Here is a 21,387-nt window from a genome sequence, read left to right as displayed (position 1 = left end):
TCATGGTGGGTCACAGCGCCCTTGAGGGCACACTGCAAACAGCAGGTGGACCAAACGTTCCAGGACAGGACCTGGGAATGAAGCCAGTCCCGGTGGGGACTGACCCTGAGACTCGGTGTGGGTCATCTGGTGGCACTCTTCCTCATGGAGGCTTAGCTGGCTCACCACCGCCCAGCCGGCCCTTCCGGCCTCTGCTCCTCCCAGCACCCCCACTGCCCGCCTTTGGCTCCAGCCCCTGTCACTGGCCCGGATAGCACAGCCATGCACCCTTCAGAGCTAGAAGTGACTTCGGGGAGGGTATATCCAATGCTGCCCTTTTCTTTTTTCTTATAAAGTATATTTTTTAGGCTTTTTATTTAGAAATGATTTTAGATTTACCATCAAGTCACAAAGATACAGAAGGTTCACAGTTACCTTTCATCCAGGTTTCTGTCCTGTTAGCATCTTACATACCACACACAGTGATCAAAACTAAGACACTGATATCCACACAAAACTATTAACTAGGCAACAGACTTTACTGGGGTTTCGCCAGTCTTCCACTAACACCCTTTTCTGTTTCAGTATTCGCCAGTGCCTGCATCTTGCAGATGGCCTAGAGGGTAGATGGGGCTCCCTCACAGCCAGCTCGTGGCAAAGCGCCCGCTGAAGCCAGATTCCTCCTCCCTGTACCTCGGGCTCCCGCCCTCCTCACCCTTCCTACCTTGTCAAGGGACAGGGTTTGCTGCTTGGTAAATGACTCCAGTGTCACAGACACCTGTGCCTCACCCTGCCTGCCAGTCCCTGTCCCTGTTCCCAAGGTTGCCTACACTGCGTTCCTGCACACGTGCCAGCCTGCACATGCGTGTCCACGTGCCCTGAAACAGCTGGCTCAGGCTGCTCCCAAGGGTGCTGGGAGCCTGGGACAGCATGGCCCACCAGTTTGGCCACTCCTGTCTACCACCTGTGCAGCCACCCCCACCAGCCAGCGAACTTCCCTCTCTGGGAATGGAGGATGCAGAGCAAACTTGACGGAGACCTTCCTTTGTTTCTGGTTCTGGAGGTTTCTATCGCAGCATCACCCCCACCCCACCCCAACCCATCCCCGCCCCCTGCAGCCCCCAGCTTTTCCTGTTCTATCTCAGGGCTTCTCTTGTGTCAGTGTGGTGTGCGCTCTTCCTCATGCTGCCTTGAGAAGTTCTACTTTCTGTTGTCTCCCTCGGCACTCCTGCAAGGGCTGGGCACACCCCTCGAGGCCCCTCTGCCTGTGCAGCCCTTCACAGTTTACAAGGGGCTTTTGCGGTGCCTCTGTGCTCCTCACCACTTAACAGGAGAGGGGCACTTTCCCGGGGATGGCGGGAGCGGAGCTGTGGTTTGTTGCCTCTTTGCTCTTCCAGGCAGCCAGGCTGTCAGGTGTTTATCTTAGGCCGCCTCCGAGGCGCTCAGAGCCCTCTCCAGACATGACCTCACTCTCTCTCAAATCATCCCCGGGAGGCAGAAAGGAGGCTGGGACCAATGCTCTCCCCACTTCACAGATGGGAAAACCGAGGGGGACACACACACGCACACGCACACACAGCAAATGCACTGACAAGCTGCTCTGCAGTCCTGGGGTCCCGATTCTCAGCCCCGTGAGGCCAGTTGTTTCGGTAGGTGACAGGTCTTGGATAGGGTTGGGGGCAGCAGTGCTCACCAAGTGCCTCTAAAGATTGCGGGTCCGGGGATACACCCAGCCTAACACCAGCCCTGCCTCCAGGGACTTGCCGTCAGTTCCATGTACGTGAGAAGAGCCTGAAAGGGCTGACCTGCGGTGGCTAGAATTTCTGAGAGTACAGGCTAGTTCCATGGCGGCCCCGTAGGCAAACGTCACTAAAGTGGGTCTTTGTGTGGTAGCAACAAGTGCTGTGGGTGGGAAGGCCCAGCCTGCAGGGTTGGTGGGCTGTCTGGTGATGGTGGCCTATGCTGGACAATCCACAGAGCTCCTCCCATGACGTCTCACCTTCCCAACAACCCTAGGAGGGAAGAGCTGTTATGAGCCTGCTCTACAGATGAGGAAACTGAGGCCCACAACTTATCCAGGGGCACAGAGCCAGCTAGGGAGAAGGGCTGGGCATCCGGCTCCAAGTCCAACGCTTTATTCCACAAGACGCTATCCCCCAGAAGGGAGGTGCACAAAGCCACCAGGAGGGAAAGCAGGGACCTAACTGGGGATGAGAAAGCCAGGCTCTGCTGGCTTCACAGTTTCACTCCAGCTGGCCTTGCCTGCATGTCCTGGGCAGAGGTTAAAGGAAGCTCGGAAGAGGAAAGGTCAGGCTGGGAGAGAAGCAGGAGCTGACCAAAACAACCCACACCCTGCTCTCAGTGCGCCAGGCCTGCAAGCTGGGGTGTGGGCAGCAAAGGGAAAGGAGCAGGCGCCCCTGCCCTCCGAAGGCTCCCAGTCTGCAGCGGGAGGGCCCTGAGCCGGCGTGGGACGTGCAGTGGGCGGGGCACCCGCCGGACACCGACCCAGGGCTGGGCCTGTGCCTTCCAGGCCCTCTCTCTGTCCCAAATCCCCTCCTCCCATCGCCAGCCACGCTTTGACCATCCCAGCCCCGCTCCCTCCCTCCTCGAGCGCCTGTCACACCCCCTACCCAAGCCGATCATTTAGCACTTGGTTTATAACCCTGAGTTGACTTTTTATTCAATGTCTTTGTCCACCTCCCCAACTAGATCAGAATCTCCTCCAAGGCAGGAGGTGACATTTCAGTACATTTTTAGTGAAGAAAGGTTATTTGGGAAGTGATCATTTCAAGCAATGCCGTGGTACGTTTAAGGCAGAAGTCGGACAGTGGGTCCTAGCCGCGGCCCCGGGCCTCCGGGACGTCAGTGGGCTTGTTGTGACGTCACCGTCGTTGGACTCTGCGGCGCTCCGCAGCCTGTAGGCGGGATGACGTCACCGTCGGAACCCGCGCAGACAAGCGCTCGCTGGAGGAATTAGCGAGGCCGGCGGCCGGATCGCGCGGGGAGGCAACCGGGGGGGGAGGGGCCGAGGGAGAGCAGCTGCCGGGCGGGGGCCGCGAGGCTCGGCCGCGCGCCTGGCGCCCCGTGCGGCCCTGCCCCGCCCCGCCCCGCCCTGCGCCGGCTGCCGCGGACCAGCCAATCCGGGCGGCCACGGCCGCGCGCAGCCTCCCCGCGGCCGGCTCGCCGAGCGCTTCCGCCGCGCCCGCGCCGGCCGGCCTCGGGGAGGGGCAGGCCCGCCGACCGCGCGCCCCGCCTGCCGGCTCCCCGGGGCGCCATGGCCTCGGAAGGCCTGGCAGGGGCGCTGGCGGCCGTGCTCGCGGGCCGGGGCCTGCGCGTGCAGGGCTGCGACTCGGGGCCGGCCGGGGAGCCGCTGGCGCCCGCGCGGCTGCGGAAGAACGTCTGCTACGTGGTGCTGGCCGTGTTCCTCAACGAGCAGGTGAGCGACGCGGGGCAGAGGACCTCCGCGTGGGTGGCGCTTCCCAGTTTTGCAAAGCACTCTCACTTACGCTTACATCCTGTGAGGCCCAGCCCTGCGACTGTCCGCTTATGCAGAGGAGGAAACAGGCCCGGGAGCCTGTTAGTCCCGTCCCCCTAGGCCTCAGTTCCTGGAGGGGAGGGCTGTCTTATTCCTCTTCCTTTCCCCGGAGTCTAGCGCAATGCCCGCTGCGGAGTGGGCTCTCTTAAATATCTGTCCAGTGCTTCAGAGACCTCGCCCGGGTCCCGTGGGCAGTAATGGCACAACCTGCACCTACACTGACTTTCTGACCCCCTTGTGATGCTCTTTTTGGTGCTGATCCCTGTACGAGTTGCTGGAACAACAGCTAGAAGGGGCCAGGGCCGTGGATAGGAGTTGTAGGGGGTTGGGGCATGTTTCAAAGCCCAGTGTGGGGACCGGGCGCAAGCAGTTTGTAAACCGCGGACGGAGGTGAGAGATACACAGTGACACATGCAGACACGAATCGTACAGGACACATGGCAGCTTCACTGAGGGGCCTGATCCCCAGCCCCTGAAGCAGCTCCCAGGAGTCTCACTCAGCCCCTTTCTAAAGTGGAAGTCTGAATGCAAAGAGGGATGAATTACAGAGCGAGACAGCTGCAGCCCCCAGCCACACAAGGGCTAGTCCCCCGAGGGCTCAACCGTTTGAAGGTGTCCTCAGGGAAGGGGGCGTTGGGCGACTGTATCTGAGATACGATGTGGCCCCAGGACAAGGGAAGCCTGCCGCTGTGCTGCTCCCCGGGAGCTCGCAGCCAGGCTGTGGTGGGGTGAGGATCCTCTCTCCCCTCAGGATGAGGTGCTACTGATCCAGGAGGCCAAGAAAGAGTGCCGTGGGTCGTGGTACCTCCCCGCAGGGAGAATGGAGCCAGGGGAGACCATCGTGGAGGCGCTGCAGCGGGAGGTGAAGGAGGAGGCGGGGCTGCAGTGTGAGCCTCTGACATTGCTGACCGTGGAGGAGCGGGGCCCCTCCTGGATCCGATTTGTCTTCCTTGCTCGCTCCACAGGTATGGCCCAACTGGTGGTAGTGTGGGCAGGGGGCAGCTGACCTTTCCCCCAGCTTGTCCTCAGGTGAGATGAGCCCCCATTCTGGCTGCTCCAAGCCCGGCATCTCCGAATTCCAGCCTGAGGACTTCACTCAGGGCCTCCCCCTGCCTCAGAGCTAGAATGCCTGGGTGGCCATTTCCTGTGCCAGGCCCAGCGCTTCTCTCAACACAAACCCTTTTCCCCACCCCATGCCCCACATCTCCCTCAGGTGGAATTCTCAAGACTTCTGAGGAGGCAGATGCAGAGTCCCTGCAGGCTGGCTGGTACCCACGAACCTCCCTGCCCACCCCGCTGCGCGCCCATGACATTCTGCACCTGGTAGAGCTAGCTGCCCAGCATCGCCAGCGAGCCAGGCACCCTCTCATTCTGCCCCAGGAGCTTCCCTGCAGTCTGGTCTGCCAGCGGCTCGTGGCCACCTTTACTAGTGTCCAGACAGTGTGGGTATTGGTGGGCACAGTGGGGATGCCTCACTTGCCCATCACTGCCTGTGGCTTCACCCCTGTGGAGCAGAGAGCTAGCATCAAGATGGCTGTCCTGCGGCTGCTGCAGGAATGTCTGACCCTGCAGCACTTGGCAGTGGAGACCAAGGGGTTGCTTGGACTGCAACACCTGGGCAAAAACCATACGGATGGTGTCTGCCTGGATGTGCTGGTGACGGTGGCTTTTCGGAATCCAGGCATCCAAAATGAGCCCCCCAAGGTGCGGGGCGAGAGCTACTTTTGGTGGAAGGTGACGGAGGAAGACCTACAAAGCCAGCTCTTACAGAGGCTTCAGGAATCATCTGTGGTGCCGGTCAACATATAGGAAGGTGCCATCAGTGGGCACGGAGCTGGGCATCTGTGCTCCCCTCCACCATGGCTTTGCCTCCTCGGAGGGAGGCAGGAGGTTGGCAGTCAGAGATCTTGTTACATTGGGAGCAGGGTGGTTCTCCTGGCTCTCAGGGGGACTTCCCTCTCTCCTCACTGTGGAGCACGTCCCTATATTGCACCAAAAGGGACAGTGCCTTTCACCAAGCAAGGAGTCCAGAGCTCAAGGACCCAATTACCCTGAGGACACAGTGAGGGCACTGCTCCCTAAGGGGCAGTGAGAACTTTCTGAACCTGAGATGGCATTTACTCCTCATCTCCTGGGTCTGCCTGCCTTGGTAAAGCTCTACATCCGGATTCACAGGCACTTAGAATGTGGAGCAGGTGCTGGAGGAGGCCTCTCCCAGGGAGTGGGCCCCTTGCTGAGTAAATGGGTGTTGCTTACTCTGCCTTCCCGCCTGGCCTGAATGTCTCTGTGGGGAGGAGGTGAGCAGGAGGGGACCTGAGAAGCTCCTCCCCTTGTCTCACCGACGACAGCCTTCTGAGACGACAAGCTGTGGTGCAGGTGATGGGCAGGTGGGCTTCCTGCCCCAGCCCATGGGGGCTCCCTTCCTCTTGCCTGCCAAGGAGGGATGTGACCACATCCCCAGAGAAAACAACTCTAGCCCCTCCAAGGTTTGAGCAGCATGAAGGCCAGGACAAGCTTCCGCTGGGCGAGGAGCTGCCCTGCCTCTTGCCTGGTGTCCCTCCTGGGGCCCACAGGCTCCTGCCTCTGCCTTGTTACAACTCTAGCTCAAGCCAGACCCAAACCCTTTATTTCCCCTCAGTTCAGCTTAATCATAGTAGGAATTATTTTCTTAAAAGAAGAACTTTATGAAAATTTAAGGTAAAATCAAAGGAAATGAACAAATACTGTGTGCTACTCACTGCCTCTCACGTATGGATTTCTGATCCCGAGCAGGGAAACATGGGACTGGCCTTCCCTTCCAAGGCAAAGTGCCCTCCACTCTGGCACTGAAGGACCAGGTCACCTCACAGGCCCCTCCCAGCCCCTCCCTCCCTGTCTGGGCTGCCATCTTGTCTTTCTGGCCTCTGGGGCTGTGGTGAGAATCCTTTTCTCCCTTCGGAGGGCATCTTCCAAATGATGGAAGCAAGCCCTCACTTTGGCTCACTTCTCTACGTGTCTGAGGGGCCCACCAGTCCATAACCACATCGAAGACCGATGGTCTTTGCTTCTATTATTTAGTCTATAGTAGTTTTCAACCCTAGGTGCCCAATTAATCACTTGGAGAGCTTTAAAAATAACTCTGGGCCCACCCCTGAGATGCGATTTAACTGGTGCGGGGCGGGGAGGGGGTGGGGGGGGGGGGCCAGGGCACTGGTATTTTAAAAAGCAACCGAAGTGTTGCTCACGTGCACCCAGGGGAGAGCCACTGATCAGCCCTCTCTTGAGCCTTCAGCTTGCCCTGCCCTGGAGTGTTGGTGACCCCCTCAGAGGATCCCCACCCCCATATATTTAGGGACAAGGTTTTTACAGTATCAGGCTCACTGTTCACCACAAAAGCAGTCATACAACTCACAACATGAGCACCTAAAAATGAGACTTGCATAGAGCTGCTCCAGATGGCCCATTCCCTCACCATATCTCTGAGTTGTAGGTAAGCTGAGCAGAAAATGTGTTGTCTGGCCAAGAGAGGGGCTGGTCCTGGCAGGCGCTGAGGAACATCAGATTTGCATTGCCAGAGCCTGTCTGTTTACCAGCCCCAATACATGGCCCCCCTCTGCTCTAGTGATGGAAAAGGAATTTAATTTGTCTTCCTTGGGGCAGAAGACGGGCCCGAATTAGCAGTGGAGCCCTGGGCAGAAAGACACGAAGGGTGGAGACTAGGGCGGCTGTGTCCACGGAACCACATTTATTGCCATGCTGTGTAGGGGGACACTGTGCAAATGCTGACGAAAGGCATCGAGGAAGGAGGATGTGTGACTCCTGGACGCTTGAACATTGCTTAAATGTCTTCGGAATCGAAGAGTCCAGCCCCAGTTCCCCGACTGAGCTCCACTCTCCTGTCCCACACCAACACCCACGTGCACACACAGGCATGCATGCACATGCTCGGTGTCCTTCAGAGCAGCAAAGTCCTCCCCAGCTCGGAGGAATGCAGGAGAGAAGTCATTGAGTTTCTTTTCTTTCATGTCACCTCTTGGCAACCTGCGGCCAGCTTCTACAAGCGGCATGGGCAGGAAAAGGAAGCGAAAGGGGCTCTGGCCTGCTCCTCCTTGCCCAGGAGCCAAGCCAGCAACTGCAGTCTTGCTGTGAGGTAATGCCTGGCGCCACCTGTGTGTTCCTGCAGGTCGAGACAGATTCGGGCCGGGTGGGGTGGCAGCCCTGGCCATGGAGGGCATGCAGGGAGAATACCATGACTGGCTGCCTGTGCCCCAGCCGCTCCCATCCAGGCCTTGGGGGCCTGTTGTCATTGGGCATCCCGGCCTCATCTGTACCCTGAGCTCCCTTGCTCCCCTAGAAGAATGTTCCACTGAGAACACTGGGGGCTTGGCAGAATGCTGAGGGCGAGGCCTGGCCTCCCGGTCTCTGAGCCCCTCTGCCCAGGTGTGTGGACCTGCTGAGACAGGTTCAGAAGGCGCCAGAGAGAAAGCAGCTGGAGCGGGAGCCTGGCACCCAGCCCCCAGCTCCCCAGGCCCTCTCCTGCCCTGGCTGCAGCTGCATCAGGGCTCTCATTAGCAGCTGCCCCCGCCTGGGTGCGGAGCATCTTTGGGCATTTGCCATGAGGCGGTTGGGAATTTGCAACAGTCTCCAGGAAGAGGGGGCTTCCCCTGCAGCCCACTGCCCTTTCCCCAAGGGTTAAGCCAAGACAGGAGAAAATACGTCAAGTCTCAGCAGCAACTGTGGTACCTAGTGTGGCAGAGGCAGCTCCATGCCCCCAACTCTCTGGCCTGTGGCACTGATCGGCCTCAGAGCCATCAGCTCACCCCACCTCGTGCCCCTGGCATTGAGTCACAGGTCTTGGCCCCGGCCACAAATGGCCTGTAGGGGCAAGTGATAGGCACAGAGGGTCTGGGTGCTCACCTGGCCATCACCCAGCTCCCCTGAGAAGGCCCTGAGGACACCATTCTGCCCAGGAGGATATCTCAAAAGAATGCCCCTTGGTTTCTGGTATCTTGGAGACCCACCCCCTAAAGCCCAGCTTGGTGTGCCCAACGAGGCAAGGTCTTCTTGAGATAGCCTGGGAGCCTCCCAGGCTGAGGCCTCTGGGATGCAGAGGAGACAGTACCAGTGGCACTGCCAGATAGGAGGCAGCTCTTGGGCAGAGATGCAGACAGGAGTCTCTCCTCCTGCCATGCTCCTGGCTCAGACATGCCCTTCTGAGGGTGGGGAGAGGTGCACGTGAGGACCATGTGGGGGGAACTTGACAAAAGCAATGGCAGCCAGCTCCTTGCAGAATTCCTCAAGTACTACCACGCCCTGAAGGAGGGTCTGGTGGTCCAGCCTGAGGGAGAGAGTGTGGGGGTCATGGCTGGGAGGCAGCGGGAGCTGCCTATCGTGACATGCCAGTGTCCATGAGGTGTGACCCAGTGGGAGACACCTCTCAGTGAGGACAGAGCTCAGCAACGGGCCCTCCTCTGCCCCCAGCCTGGTGCCTCTCCCCGCCCCAAAGCACCCCATCTTCCCACCGCAGGGCTCTTCCTGGGGCACCCACTTCCTCAGTTACTTACTGCTCCCCAGGGACCTGACCCATCAGCTGCTTGCGCACCAGGAGCAGTTTGCCTGGGAACTGGGGTACCCTCTGAATTCTCTGCATCAAGTCCCCGATCACCTTGAGAGGAACAAGAGAGGACTGAAGGGGGCCCACTGGACTCCCAGCCTGGCTCTGCTGCTGCATGGGGGTGCTGCATGGTGCTTTCCCCTAGTGCTGGCAGGGGTGCTCACTTCTACAGCCCCCAACTCCCGACCTTGTGCCCTCCCTTGCTGCCTCCACCACTGGCACGCTCCCTGGTCCAGGCATCCTTACCCTGACAAGGACTGAGAACAGGCTCCTGCACCCAGGGGCCAGGTTGATGTAGGGATCCAGGAGGTACTCGTGGATGTGGGGGTGGGGGAAGAGGGCAAGCCGGGACAGGACTGAGGTCACTTGCAGGTTCAGGCTGTATGGCTGTAAGGAACATGGTGGACAAGCCGAAGGTTGGCAGGGGTGGCGAGCATTTTTGCACTCCCCCATCAAGGCGCCTCGCCAGTGTGAACGTGTGTGGGGGTGGGAGACTCACGTGATGCGAATGTGTCATGGATTCCCTGAGGCTGAGGGCCAAAACGTGTTCGGGCGTGTAAAGCAGAGGCGAGATGGGGCCTCCTGCCTGGGGAAAGGGGCGGGGGACTGTGGAGCTGAAGAGCCAAACATGACTCGACCCCTGTGGCTGAGGCCTGCTCTCCTGGAGGATGCTGGAGGCACCAGCCTGGACTGCACCTGTGGGCCCTGGCCTTGTGGTGTGGGCCCCAGTCCTGTTGGTACCTGTTCCAAAATCCGGGACATTCGGTCAAACAGCATTTGGAGGAAGTGACCCTCAAAGAAAGGCCTTTCGGGCTCATGGGGGTCCAAGGGTGTGAGACTCTGAGGCCAGCCCCAGGGGGCGACTCGGGAGCTGCATTCCTGGAACTGAAACAGGAGGGAAGAGTTGAGGAGGCGGGCCCAGGGGTCAGGGGTCAAGAGGACCCACAGAGGGGCCACACAGGAAGGATGGGCTCAGGGCTCTTGGCCAGAGCTGAGAGCACCTTGTGCAGGAGAGCACAGAGAGAGAAGGCGGAGTTTATCAATCCCACAGCTTTGAGGGACAGGCAGCGGGTGCTGGCAGAGACCTCCACACTCACCAGTCCGTAAGCATCGTGGACGTACGTGTCATATCCGGTCTCCTCCAGGAAAGCTGAGGTCTTTGCTTCCTCAGGAACTAGGCAGAGGAAACTGAGAGACAGGACCTTAGGTATGGAGGGGCCCCACCTGGGCCACCCTGCTCTCCCCTGTTCCATCTCCAGCCCTGAAGGAACACTCCCACCCTGGCTGTACCCCATCCAGGCTATGGCCAAAGATGGAACAAAACTCAAGAGGCTCAGCCTTCCTGACCTGCTCCTACCTGTTGACGATCTCGGTCACTGCTGTTCTGCCATCTGAGTTGGTGGCAGGGGCTGGGGGAGGTTTTGTGGAGGGTTGAAACCCGGAGTCGAGGAAGCCGTCAGTGAAGTAGGGGTCTTCCTCCAGATCTCTGTGGCACCGAAGGGTGAACGGCTAAGTCTGGAGGTGCTGAGGGCCAGGCTGGGTCCTGAGCGGCCCGAGGCCTCCCAGAGGTGCCGGGTTTCACTTACAGGGTGTCCTCGTAACTCTCAGGCTCCGGTGAGCCCCGGGCCACATATGGGCGGCCCTCGAGGTTGCACAGGATCAGGCTGCGGATGATCTGCTCATGGGGCTTCTGGAGCAGCTCCTCAAACAGCCGCAGGGTGGCGACACTGATCTGGGGCAAGAAAGGGTCAGCAGGACAGCTCTTCCCCACCCTGGCTTCTAGGGGTGCCTGGGAATTGCTTACCCAGAAAGAAAAGTCTCCCTGGAGGGGTCATCTCCCCTGGCCAGGGGTTAAGGTGGCAGGTTTTGGGGGGTCTGGGAACAGAAGTCTGGCCGGCCCCAGTTCCATTACTAATTTGATGTGCATACCACTCTCTGTGCCTGTTTCCAAGTCTGGAAAACGGAATATGGGCCTCATCTAACTCAGAGGGGCTGTCAGCCTCAAACAAGCAAAGTGAATATAAAAGCAATTTGCAAAATATTAAGCGCCGTCACAAGTATGTGATCACAGAAAATTACTGTGTGGCAAAACCAGTCTGGCTACCAATCACCGCGTCACTGTTTTAGCCGGGGGAGTTTCAATGCCTCAAAGGTAGAACCACCTGGAAAGCTCAGGAAAATGGAGAGAAACTCTCAGGAAATCCCTTGGGCAAGGGTGGGTGGGAACAGGCAGAGACAAGGGCCCTCACTGCTCACCTCATCAGAGAGATGGTCACAGTGCCCGATGAGGTGGGAGCACAGAGTGCGGGGGCTGTCCTCGGGGGCTGCGGCCTGCTGGTCGGGGCCCAGGAGGAAGGCCACGGCCTCCCGCAGCAGCGCAGCGGGGCGGAGCTGGCGCAGGATGGCCGTGAGCAGGGCGGTGGATGTCAGGACGCTCTGCTCAGACCTACGTGGAGAGAGCACGGCGTGGGGCCCGGGGTGCCCAGAGCCAGGTGGCGAGGAGAGACCAGAGGAGTGAGGAGTGAAGGAGCATGGCTGGTATTTCTCTGCTCACTCCCCATCCCTCCTGAGGTCCTGGAGTCCAAGGGCAGGAGGCCTTGTTAGCCCACATGGCTCGGAGACATGTGTATCAAGGGGGCAGACCTGGCAAACTTTAACTGATGGAGCCCACACACTCATGTGACTTTGGGCAAGGGGGTGCCTGGCCTTAGAGACAGGAAGGGCTTGGTGGGGTGGGTGGTTTGATCCAGACCATGGCCGCACCCAAGGGAACTGGACATAAACTTACACGTGCAGGAGCTGGGGCTGCAGAATCTCCATGAATAACTTCTCAGCCACAGCCTTTGCCAAGGCATCTGCAACCACCTGGCACCAAAGAGCACGCCTTAAACACATTTTCTGCTGAGAAATAACTGTGTCCTTGCACAGCGTCTAACACAACAGGCGGAGGGTCCCTGCTAACGCTGGGCCCTGCCTGGCTCCTGAGAGACCCACTCAGCCCTCGAGGTGGAGACGGCCAAGAAAGCAGGGTGAAGCGGGGGCACCCACCCCCTGCTCACCGGGTGTGCCTCTGTGACGAGGTGGTCGCAGTAATCAAACCAGCCCAAGAAGGCAGCCAAGGCCTCCTTGCCAGGGAAGGAGGCCTCATCAGACGGGGCGCTGGGTAACCTGAGGGAGAGGCGGGAGGGGCTGTGAGGCCTGCCTCAGGGATGTCTGGAAGGTGGGCCTTTTCTCCCTCTGCCCTGGAACCACTGTTGCAGGGTGGGAGGGTGTCCAGTTCTACTGGGGGCTGTGTGGGCAGAAGCAAAAGTGATGCTTCCCTTGAGGGTGAGAAGGCCCTTGGGGATGGGCTTAACCTCGGGAACAGGGTGGCCAGCAGAGGTCCCCAGGCCTCCTGGAAAGCAAGAGGATAGGTGGGGTTTCTAGCCACTGCAGAAAGATGTAGCCCAGCCTCCCCCGGCCAGCGCCTACCTCCAGCTGATGCCCTCTAACGTGGCAATGTCCGCAGGGTCCAGGAAGGTGGGCACGGAGCGGTACAGCCGGCACAGATGCTCGACAATTGCAGGGCAGCAAGGGCTGCTCTGCACCAGGCAGGTGGCGGCTGCCGGGGAAGCCACGCTCACCAGGAGCAGTAGGTTCTCCTGGGCCTTCAGGGCCACCCGACTCTTCTAAAGGATAGAGGGACAACTCCAGGACATGCATCTGAACCCCCAAGGCCCTCCTGGCAATTCGCCCGCCCCATCCCTGCCCGCTCCGCCTTGGCACTAGCACCTTGCTCTTGCACAGCCCAATCAGGGAGGTGATCAGGCTGCCCTCCCCAGGCCCTCCATCTGGCTCCTGGGTCTCAGCAGGCAGCTGGGTGGTCAAGGCCCGGGTCCCACAGGAAGCCCTGTCAGGAGCCTTGCTGTGGGGGTGCTCCTTGTCTTTGACGCTGGCTGCCTCTCTAGGCAGGGCGGAGGGTTCTCTGGACGCTTTCTTCCTACTGACAATCTTACCCTGCAGAGGAGGCCAGATGAGGCCACGTCATGGTGGAGACCATTCCCCAGGATGTCCCCTTAGGAATGCAGGACGTGCTGGCCATCAGGGCCTCAGCATGGAGCTGGAGAGGAAGCTGCCTGCTTGCCTCCCCTGGTACCTGCTCCATCCTTCCGCCTCCACAGAAGCGGGGGCTTGCCCTGGGGTCTGGGACCTCCCACTCCTGTTCCCCACAGAGATGCTCACTTCCAGGATGTAGGTGAGCAGGTCTGGATCCTGCTGGATCTTGGAGCAGAGGACAGTGGTGAACTGTACCTCTTCCTTTTCTGTGAGGGATCCAGGAACTGTCCCACCAAGCTGGAGAAGTTTCTGGAAGGGGAGCAGGATAGAAACAGAGAGGAATGGGTGGCAGGGAAGAGAGGGGCCCAGCCCCAGACCCCCTCGTTGGCTCCCTGGCCCCTCACCTGCACAGGCCTGTGGACGCTGAGGTAATGCAGGAGCGGGTGCTGCACCTGGGCCAGCACCCTGCTGAAGAACTGGAGCACCTGCTGCCGCATGCCTGGCGGGTACTGAGGGCCGGGGACAGAGGTGAGGCGCAGCGGGCCCTGCGGCTCGCCCCCCACAGAGCCAGGGCACGACCACCCTCAGCACTGCTAGGAGGGTACCTCGTCCTTCCCTGTTTGAAACTGGCCTCCCCTGTGCCACCCACCCGCTCCTGCTGTTTCCCTCCACGACCTGGTCATTGTGGAACATGCTATATGTGGCTCTGACTGCCCTGCCTCCCAACTAGGATTTCTGTCTGTTTTAGTCACTGCTGTGTCCCTAGCGCCTACGACATAGCCTGGCACGTGGTGGGTCCTCTGTAAGTCTTTGCTGAACGAATACTGACTGAATGAAAGGGAGCATTTCCTCAACCTCAACGACAGCGAGAACAGGACTCCAGAAGCCTCGCGAGGTGGTGGGAAGTTCTAGGAGACACAGCCAAGGTACCCCCCGATCTGTGTCCACCCCGCCCCAGTGTTCAGACTGGGAGGGACACAGGTAGCAGAGCCTGGAGCCCAGGGGCCCTGGCTCAGGGAGGAAGGCTCCAGAGGCACCGGGGTCCTGCCCACCTCAGCCTTGCCCAGCGTGCACAGCGTCTCCAGGATCTTGTGCTGCAGCAGGTACTCCAGACAGGGCCCCGCCTCGCCGGCCGCTGCCTGCTGCCTCTCCTCGTACACCAGGATGTCCAGCATCTGCTTCAAGCGCCAGGGAATATCTGTTTTCTTGGCTGGGGTGTTTTCATCTAACGGAGATTCAGACAATGAGGGTGAGTGGGGTGAAGAGGGGCACTCCGCCCTGGTGGGGTCCAGCCCGAGGGGCTGTCGGGGAGCGTGGAGGCTGAGAGCAACCTGGAGCGAGGCCAGGTTAGCAGTTTGCTTCAAACAAAGCGCAGAGGAAATGGAAGTTTACAGTTGAAGCCTCTATATTTAAAAAGACAAAAGACCTGGCCAGGCCCAGGACACAATTCTCTGACTGAGAGTGTATGCATGCCCTAGCACTTTATTAGAGAGCAGCAGCAGCATTTTCTCTCCAAACCCTGGGGCCTACAGAAAGGTAGGTTTCCAGGGCTGCAGGCCAGCTCTGGGCCTGAGTGAGAAGCTGTGGGCTCAGGGGTCTCTGTCATATAATTTAGAAGCCATTTTCTAGTTGCTTCTTGACAGATAACCTCCTGGAGTCTGCCTATGTCCCTTTTACACTCACGGAAGGCAAGAGCCTATTTTTAAAAAGCACAAAAAAAGTCCGTGCACAACCATGCGTTCAGACTCGAGCCTGCTGCGCTGTGCCGAGGTCCTAAGAGAGAAGCTGGTGAGTGGGGTTTTCTCAGTCAGAGTCTCAGAGGGTACAGCATTTCTGTAAAGAAAGGGGACTGGCCGTGGAGCACCTCCGAGTTTTTCTTGAAAGCACAGGCTCTTGAGCAAGGCAGCCCGCCTCCTCCACCTGCACTTGGGTCTAGGGAACGTTCTGGAAATTAACAGTTGGGCCCTGGTGAAGTCCTAGGCGGACCCGAGTCAGCTGTGGATCTCTCCCTACTCTCCTGGTACACTGGGGCTCTCTGTCAAGAGATCTTCCACTTATAAGATGAATAAGTCATGGGATGTAACGTACAGCAGGGCGACTATGGTTAACAATATTGTATCCCGTTTGAGAATTGCTAAGAGAGCAGATCTTAAAAGTTCTCATCACAAGAAAAAAAATTTCTAAGTATGTGAGGTGACACATGTTAACCAGACTTACTGTGGGGATCATTTCACAATATATCCATAGACTGAATCAATGTATTGTACACCCGAAACTAATATAAGGTTATATGTCAATTATATCTCAGTAAAAAAAAAAAATGTCCAGTCTCAAGCAGTCATTCTCAACTAGGGGTGATTTTGCCCCCGGGACAGGCGGCGATGTCTGGAGATGTTTACGGTTATCACGATGGGGAAAGGGTGCTGCTGGCATCTAGTGCGTAGAGGTCAGAGTTGCTGCCAAACATCCTACAAGGCTCCCCACAGCCCCCACAACAAAGAAGGATCCAGTCTAACATCAACAGTGTCAAGACTGAGGAACCTGGTCTAAAAGAACACTCAGAGGGCCCCAAAGGCCACTTTTCAACTTCTTGGGCTGGCTCAGGCTGGAAAGAAAGCCTGTAGGAAAGGGGTAGGCTGGAATCAAACCCCTGTCTGAACCACGAGGTGGAAAGCTACGGATCCAGGACAGGGTTACCTGGCAACCAGTGTGTAGCCACCAATACCAGCAGTCAATCAGATCCCGCCCCCTGCATGAGCGATCCTGATGGGCCCAGGTGACCTGAGGCTTTGGCTCTCTGAGGCTTCAGCTAGGGGACAAGGACCCAGGCCCCGTACGCACTGCCGCTGTGGTGGCTGTTCCCTTCCTCCCCCAGATCACTACAAGGGAAATGCCCTCTAAGTTGGCTCAGGGAAAAGAAGAACTTATTCAAGTTCTTTTCTTTTAATCAGTAAGCCCTGGGCACAGGCACTTGTGGACTGAAGGTCTGGACACTCTACCCAGCTGGAAGCTGGGGGTGAGTGGAGCTCAACCTCTGCCTTACGGAGTCAGGCCAGTGAGACCCCTAACCAAATTGTCCCCACACTCATTCACACAGCTCCTCTCTCAAAAGGTCAGGGTGGATGGGGCCAGCCCCCACTCTGAACTCCTGGGCAGTGGATGTCACCTTCCCCAGGACACCTGTGCCTCTGAGTTGCATGGTGACCCTGCCCACACCTTCCTCCCTGCGCCCTGCAGGGGTCCCCGGGGTTGGGGAACACGAGGCCCCACCTGTGCTTTCGATGTAGTAGTGTGTGATGCCCTTCCAGTGCTCCACAAAGGCCCCCAGCAGGTCGATGCTGGGCTCCCGCTGCAGAGAGAACAGAGACAGAACCTAAGTGGCTGCCATGGTGATCGTGGGCTCTGCCACACCTGGCACTCATCAGAACAGACATTCCACCACCAACTGAGTGTCAAGTCAGTGCTGGACCCTGGAGGAGGGACTATGATCCTCAGTTCTCAAAGGAAAAAGTAATACATTTTCTCTAGGACACATCTGTATTGTCTCCATATCTTGCCAACAATTTCCTGGCACCTGTCCCCAGACCCCCCGTCCCTCCTGGAAATGCTGTACTCCTGCTACATGCCATGATTCCACAGCCCCTGTCCCGCAGGAGCCATGAATGTTGTTGGGGGAAACAGACACAGAAACAGATCATTTCAATACAACATGGTTATGCTATAATAAAGGTACACAAAAGAAACAGGAGGACACCCCAAAAACAACAAAATCAAAATGATACAGATGGGAAACGTGGCAAAGACAAAGCTTTCAGTTCCCTCTCAATCTGAGAGTCTGCAAAAATCTGTGTTCAAGGCCGTGACAGGCCCAGTCCAGCCAGATGGGCAACACCTACATATCAAGCCAGCGCCCTGCACGTCATGTGCTTGCATCTTTTGTCCAAGGCCGCAGGCTGAGCACCCCAACTCCTTCTGAGCCAGCTCTGCTCCTCTCCATACCTCCTCTGGCTCCTTCTATCAGCACCAGAGAATTCTGACTCTGCTACGAGCAAGCCCTAACCCTCACCCTTTTTTCAGAAGTGCTCTCTCCATCTCCACGCTCTGGCTAGAACTGGCCTTGAACTGCTAAGTACCACTTTCCCAAAAAACGTCTCCAATAAAGGGCATTTCTTGCCTTTCCTTGCACAGTAAATGTCTGCAGGAGAAAAATGCATAATCAAATAGTCCCTACCCACAGATGCTCATTTCTCCCTCCCGGTGTTGGCTCAGGCCGCTCCTCTGCCCAGGAGGCCCCGTGTCCCCTACACTCTTCCAGATGCTAACAGTCCCCAGGGAGGTCCCACTAAGGGCCACCAGCTCCACAAAGCCCTCCCCAAGGTTCCTGGACACGTCTCTCTAACCTCATGCTGTCCTCCACCACAGTACCGAGTGCCTACTCCTCAAAGAGTTTATTCAGTGACTGTCTTCTCAGTGCCTTCCATGCACAAGCCACTACACGAGACACCACGAGCAAGGCAAGGATGGTTTAGATCCGGTGCATGGAGATGCGAATACGACCACCCTCACTGTAGTGTGAAGACACAGGAGAGGGGGAAAGTGACCTCAGGGAAAAGAGGGGTCACATCTCACAGGCTGGAACAGAGAAGGCTTTACTGAGGTTATGCTGGAACGAAACCTTGAAGAACAGGGTCTGATTTCAACAATTAGAGATGAAGGAAAGACATTTCCTGCAGAAGGAACTCTGTAAAGTGTATCTGGGGCAAGGATGGATTGACAAGTGTGCAAAAGAAAAGAAAGAAAAAGAAAAGATGAATGCCAAGCCAAGAAGTCAGGATATTCTTTTGCAGGCAGTAGGGAGCAGGTCAACGACACTTCCGAGTAGTGTTTTAGGAAGAGTCAGCTGGCAGCTGGGTGTAGGAGACGAAGGCAGGCAGAATGCTTAGAAGGACATTACAACAGGAGGAAGAAGCAATCACATTGAACCAGAGGACTGGCAACACTCCCCCCGACACTGGGCTGCTGGGGCACTCCTGGCTCCTTTCACAGTGAGTTGTGGGGGTCAGGACCCTTACTGGAGCGGCACCTCCCACAGTCGTGCCAAACACACTGTCCACACGGGACAACTGCGCCTCATCGCGTTCTCTGTGATACTATTACTGTGGGCTTAGACGGTGCGCCCCCTGCGGGCCAGGGCTCTGTTCCAGATCTCCGCCTGCCCCTCAAGGGCACTGTGCATAGCGACTACTCATTAATAGTTCCCAAACACGTCAGCCCACTCCCAAGGCGTCCTTTCCACAGTTCCTGTCTCTTGGAAAGGCCTCTGACCCTTGATCAGCACTAGGATTATCTCACTGTTCTGTGATGGGGTCTCCTCTAGCCTCAGAACACATCTGTAGTCTCCTAAAACCCAAGCTGGGCTTAAACCAAAAAAGAACAATCCAGTAAAAACAGGAGAAACAGGAGAACACAGGTTAGCCAGCAGAGACCGTGAGAAGAAAGCAGAGACATAAGTTTACCTGAATCTGTAATTGGCTTCTGTAACTCCAGACCAAAAGAGCTGTACCAAATGATTTACATTTAAAGATATTACTTTTTGAAAGAAGCATAATGACTGCTTTTCTGTCAGAGATGGCAGGAAGGAGCACTCTCCTTCCTTAACAAAAGTCAGGCAACCTGCTGGGGTCTTAACCTGGTGACCCAGTCTGGGGAAGACCTATGCCCAACATATGGGGGTGGGAGGAAGGAGGGGGTCCCACCTCTCCTGACCTCCCATGGGACCAGATAGACATCTAGAGCATCATCTATACGTTATATTCTGAGGGGCCTAAAAGATCTCCCTTCACCACCACCACCTCCTCCAGCCACTGATGCTGAAATGCCCGCAGTGGAAGCATCAGAAATTGACTTCCCAGGGCTGGGGCACAGTCCTTGTCTGTCCGTCCACTCTCCTTGCGTGAGGAGCTTTCCCCAGAGGTATGAAGTGGCTTGGCAGATGGCTTTCTAAGATGACAGTTGTTTCGATTGGGGACAGGGAGGAGGGGAAGGAGAGAGCATTTTGGAACCTCTCCCCATGCGATGCCCGGAGGCTCCTGGACAGCAGGAAGGGCAAGGCTGGGGGAGAGGAGAGGAGGTGGAAGGAGCAGAAGCTTCTCACTGCTCACAAGCTTGCTCTACAGCTGAGACTGTTCTCATTCGCAGAAGCTGATTTTGGGGGTGGGGGGGGTGTCTGGAGGAAGGGGTGGGATCTCAGATAGTTTTTCCTAGAGAATCTGACACACTAAACTGGTCGACTAGGGGGAGGGCTCATAGGACGAGACAAAGAGGAATAGTTATCTTTACAGAGGGATTCCAGGCACGGTTACTTTAAATAGAGGGCACCCCGCCTACCCTATGTAAACCGCGCTTTCATCTTGCTGAATGAAGCGAAACCCAGTGGGCCCCCTCTGACCAGCCTTCAACCCCAACAGAAAACGGCAAAAACACAAACTCCTCTTCCCCACACGGCTACCAGGCCCCACCATGCTAGCTTCTCCTGCCTCTGGGTCGAACGGCTCGGGCTGGTGTGGCGTGACAACATTCTGGAAGCCACGCTTGTACCCTGCAACAGGCTGTTCCTGGGCTAGGCGCCCATCCACCCCTGGACTCTACGTCCACCCTTCCTGGGGCCGCGGCCGGCCAGCCAGCCAGCCAGCCAGGCAGCCGGGGCCTGCGCCGAGCAAGGTCTCGGAGTCGCCTAGAGCTCCTTCGAGGGGAAGGGGCAGCTATTCTTTAAGCCCAGGTGACCCGGAAGGGAGGAGCATGGGGGAGCAGGAAGGCAGACAGAGGCTGGGGGAGGGGACTTTGGGGGAATTTCGGAAAGAAACTATTGGGTGACAAGGGAGCATTCTAGCGCAGAACACAGAAGAGCTTGGGAATTGGGAGGGACTCGGGGCGCAGGAAAAGAAACAGGGAGCAATTTGGGGAGAAGGGTTAGGAGCTAGAGCGATCCGCAGAGTAAGCGCGACTGGGAAAGAAGCAACTGGAAGCCGGGCGCGCTGAGCGTAGGGCCGCGACCAGGGAGAGGAGGCCCGGAGCGGCGCTGTGACCTGGGGGCCCTGCCGGCGCCCCGCGCCCGCCCGCCCCCTGCGCCCGGCCTCGCCGCCGCCCCGGGCCCCCCGCGCCCGGCCTCGCCCCCGCCCCGCACCCCGCGTCCCCCGCGCCCGGCCTCACCGCCGCCACGGCCTCCTGCAGCAGCGCCCCGAGCCGGCTCAGCATGATGGCGGCCGGGCCGGCTCCCGGGCGGCGGCGGCAGCAGCGGCGGCGGCGGCGGGGCGCGGCCAGGGAGGCGGGGCCGGCGGCCCGGTCCGCGGGGAGCAGGCGCGGGCCCCGCAGGCCGAGGGGCCCGGGGCGCCGCCGCGGGGGGCGCGTTCCAGCCGCGGGCCCTGGGAGTCAGGGGCCGCGAGCGAGCGACCCTTGGAGCAGGCGAGTGGGACCGGGAGGTTCTCCGTGAGGAGCGAGGAGGTGTGCGGGTTCCGTGGGTCTCTGGCCGCCACCCCCTGTCCAACCCCGCAGCCACTGGCCACGTGGGGCTGTCGAGCCCTGAAAGTGCCAGGCCTCCTGGAGATGTGCCGAGTGTGAAGTGCACCCCGATTCTGGAGACGTAGGACAGAGAGAGAGAAGGTAAAATACCTCTCTAATGTTTTCTATTGATTACACGTGGACACAGTAATATATTAGACTGGTTTAAACAAAGTACATTGTTAAAATTAACGGGGCTGCCCGGTGACACGGCAGTTAAGTTTCGCACGCTGTGCTTGGCAGCCCAGGGCTCACCCACCTGGATTCCCTGCGCGGACCTATGCTCGCTCATCAGGACATACTGTCCCAGGCGTCCCACATATAAAGTAGAGGAAGATGGCACGGATGTTAGCTCAGGGCCAGTCTTCCTCAGGGGAAAAAAAATTAACTGCACTCGTGGCTTGTTCCTTTAAGTGGATACTGCGCTGGTCCAGAGACCTGGGAGAGGAAGTGATAGTTGGCCGGTTTGTCCCTTTTAGCCTCACCAAGGAAAGAAACAGAAGGTGAGCTCACCGGGGAAAATTACTGCCAAGAATTACACAGGCAGCCCCTCAACAAGAGCAGGGTTTCCTGGAATGTACAGAGCACCAGCCTTAGGGATGGGGCTTTCTAGCAGCCAACTCTGCCAGTTTAAAGCCCGTCCCCGACCCCGTTCACCTCCCTGCCCATAGAGGAAGGAGACTCTTGC

General features: G+C 58.0%; 2 protein-coding genes across 18 annotated transcripts; one reads left to right on the top strand and one right to left on the bottom strand.

The window, feature by feature from the left end:
* The first annotated feature begins 3,126 nt into the window (after window positions 1-3,126).
* NUDT18 (nudix hydrolase 18) lies at window positions 3,127-5,776 on the top strand. The gene is made up of 3 exons (XM_023636126.2): window positions 3,127-3,415; window positions 4,266-4,479; window positions 4,728-5,776. Exons 1-3 carry the CDS (start codon window positions 3,254-3,256, stop codon window positions 5,321-5,323), a joined length of 972 nt encoding a protein of 323 aa, XP_023491894.1. The 5' UTR covers window positions 3,127-3,253; the 3' UTR covers window positions 5,324-5,776.
* Window positions 5,777-7,216: 1,440 nt separating this feature from the next.
* On the bottom strand, window positions 7,217-20,484 carry FHIP2B (FHF complex subunit HOOK interacting protein 2B). 17 transcript variants are annotated; one of them, XM_070261210.1, is made up of 19 exons: window positions 20,352-20,456; window positions 17,543-17,707; window positions 17,209-17,337; window positions 16,413-16,491; window positions 14,195-14,367; window positions 13,547-13,651; window positions 13,329-13,451; window positions 12,879-13,103; window positions 12,579-12,775; window positions 12,167-12,275; window positions 11,896-11,972; window positions 11,364-11,553; window positions 10,694-10,839; window positions 10,465-10,593; window positions 10,205-10,295; window positions 9,849-9,992; window positions 9,354-9,494; window positions 9,058-9,158; window positions 7,217-8,831 (listed from the first exon to the last, which is right to left on the bottom strand). In XM_070261210.1, the coding sequence occupies exons 5-19, from the start codon at window positions 14,315-14,317 to the stop codon at window positions 8,693-8,695; spliced, it is 2,040 nt and encodes a 679-aa protein (XP_070117311.1). In that variant the 5' UTR covers window positions 14,318-14,367; window positions 16,413-16,491; window positions 17,209-17,337; window positions 17,543-17,707; window positions 20,352-20,456; the 3' UTR covers window positions 7,217-8,692. The 17 variants fall into 17 exon arrangements, with proteins under 17 accessions (XP_070117311.1, XP_070117306.1, XP_014593249.2 ...); XM_070261205.1 differs by lacking the exons at window positions 17,209-17,337; window positions 17,543-17,707 and adding exons at window positions 9,607-9,693; window positions 18,659-18,699 and having other exon boundaries at window positions 20,352-20,429; XM_014737763.3 differs by having other exon boundaries at window positions 9,354-9,693; window positions 20,352-20,413.
* Window positions 20,485-21,387: the final 903 nt, after the last annotated feature.

This window comes from Equus caballus, chromosome 2 (assembly GCF_041296265.1).
Source record: "Equus caballus isolate H_3958 breed thoroughbred chromosome 2, TB-T2T, whole genome shotgun sequence".
NCBI classification, from domain to species: Eukaryota; Metazoa; Chordata; class Mammalia; order Perissodactyla; family Equidae; genus Equus; species Equus caballus.
The sequence above is the reverse complement of the archived record's forward strand: the minus strand, read 5'-3'. Positions and strand labels throughout refer to the sequence as shown.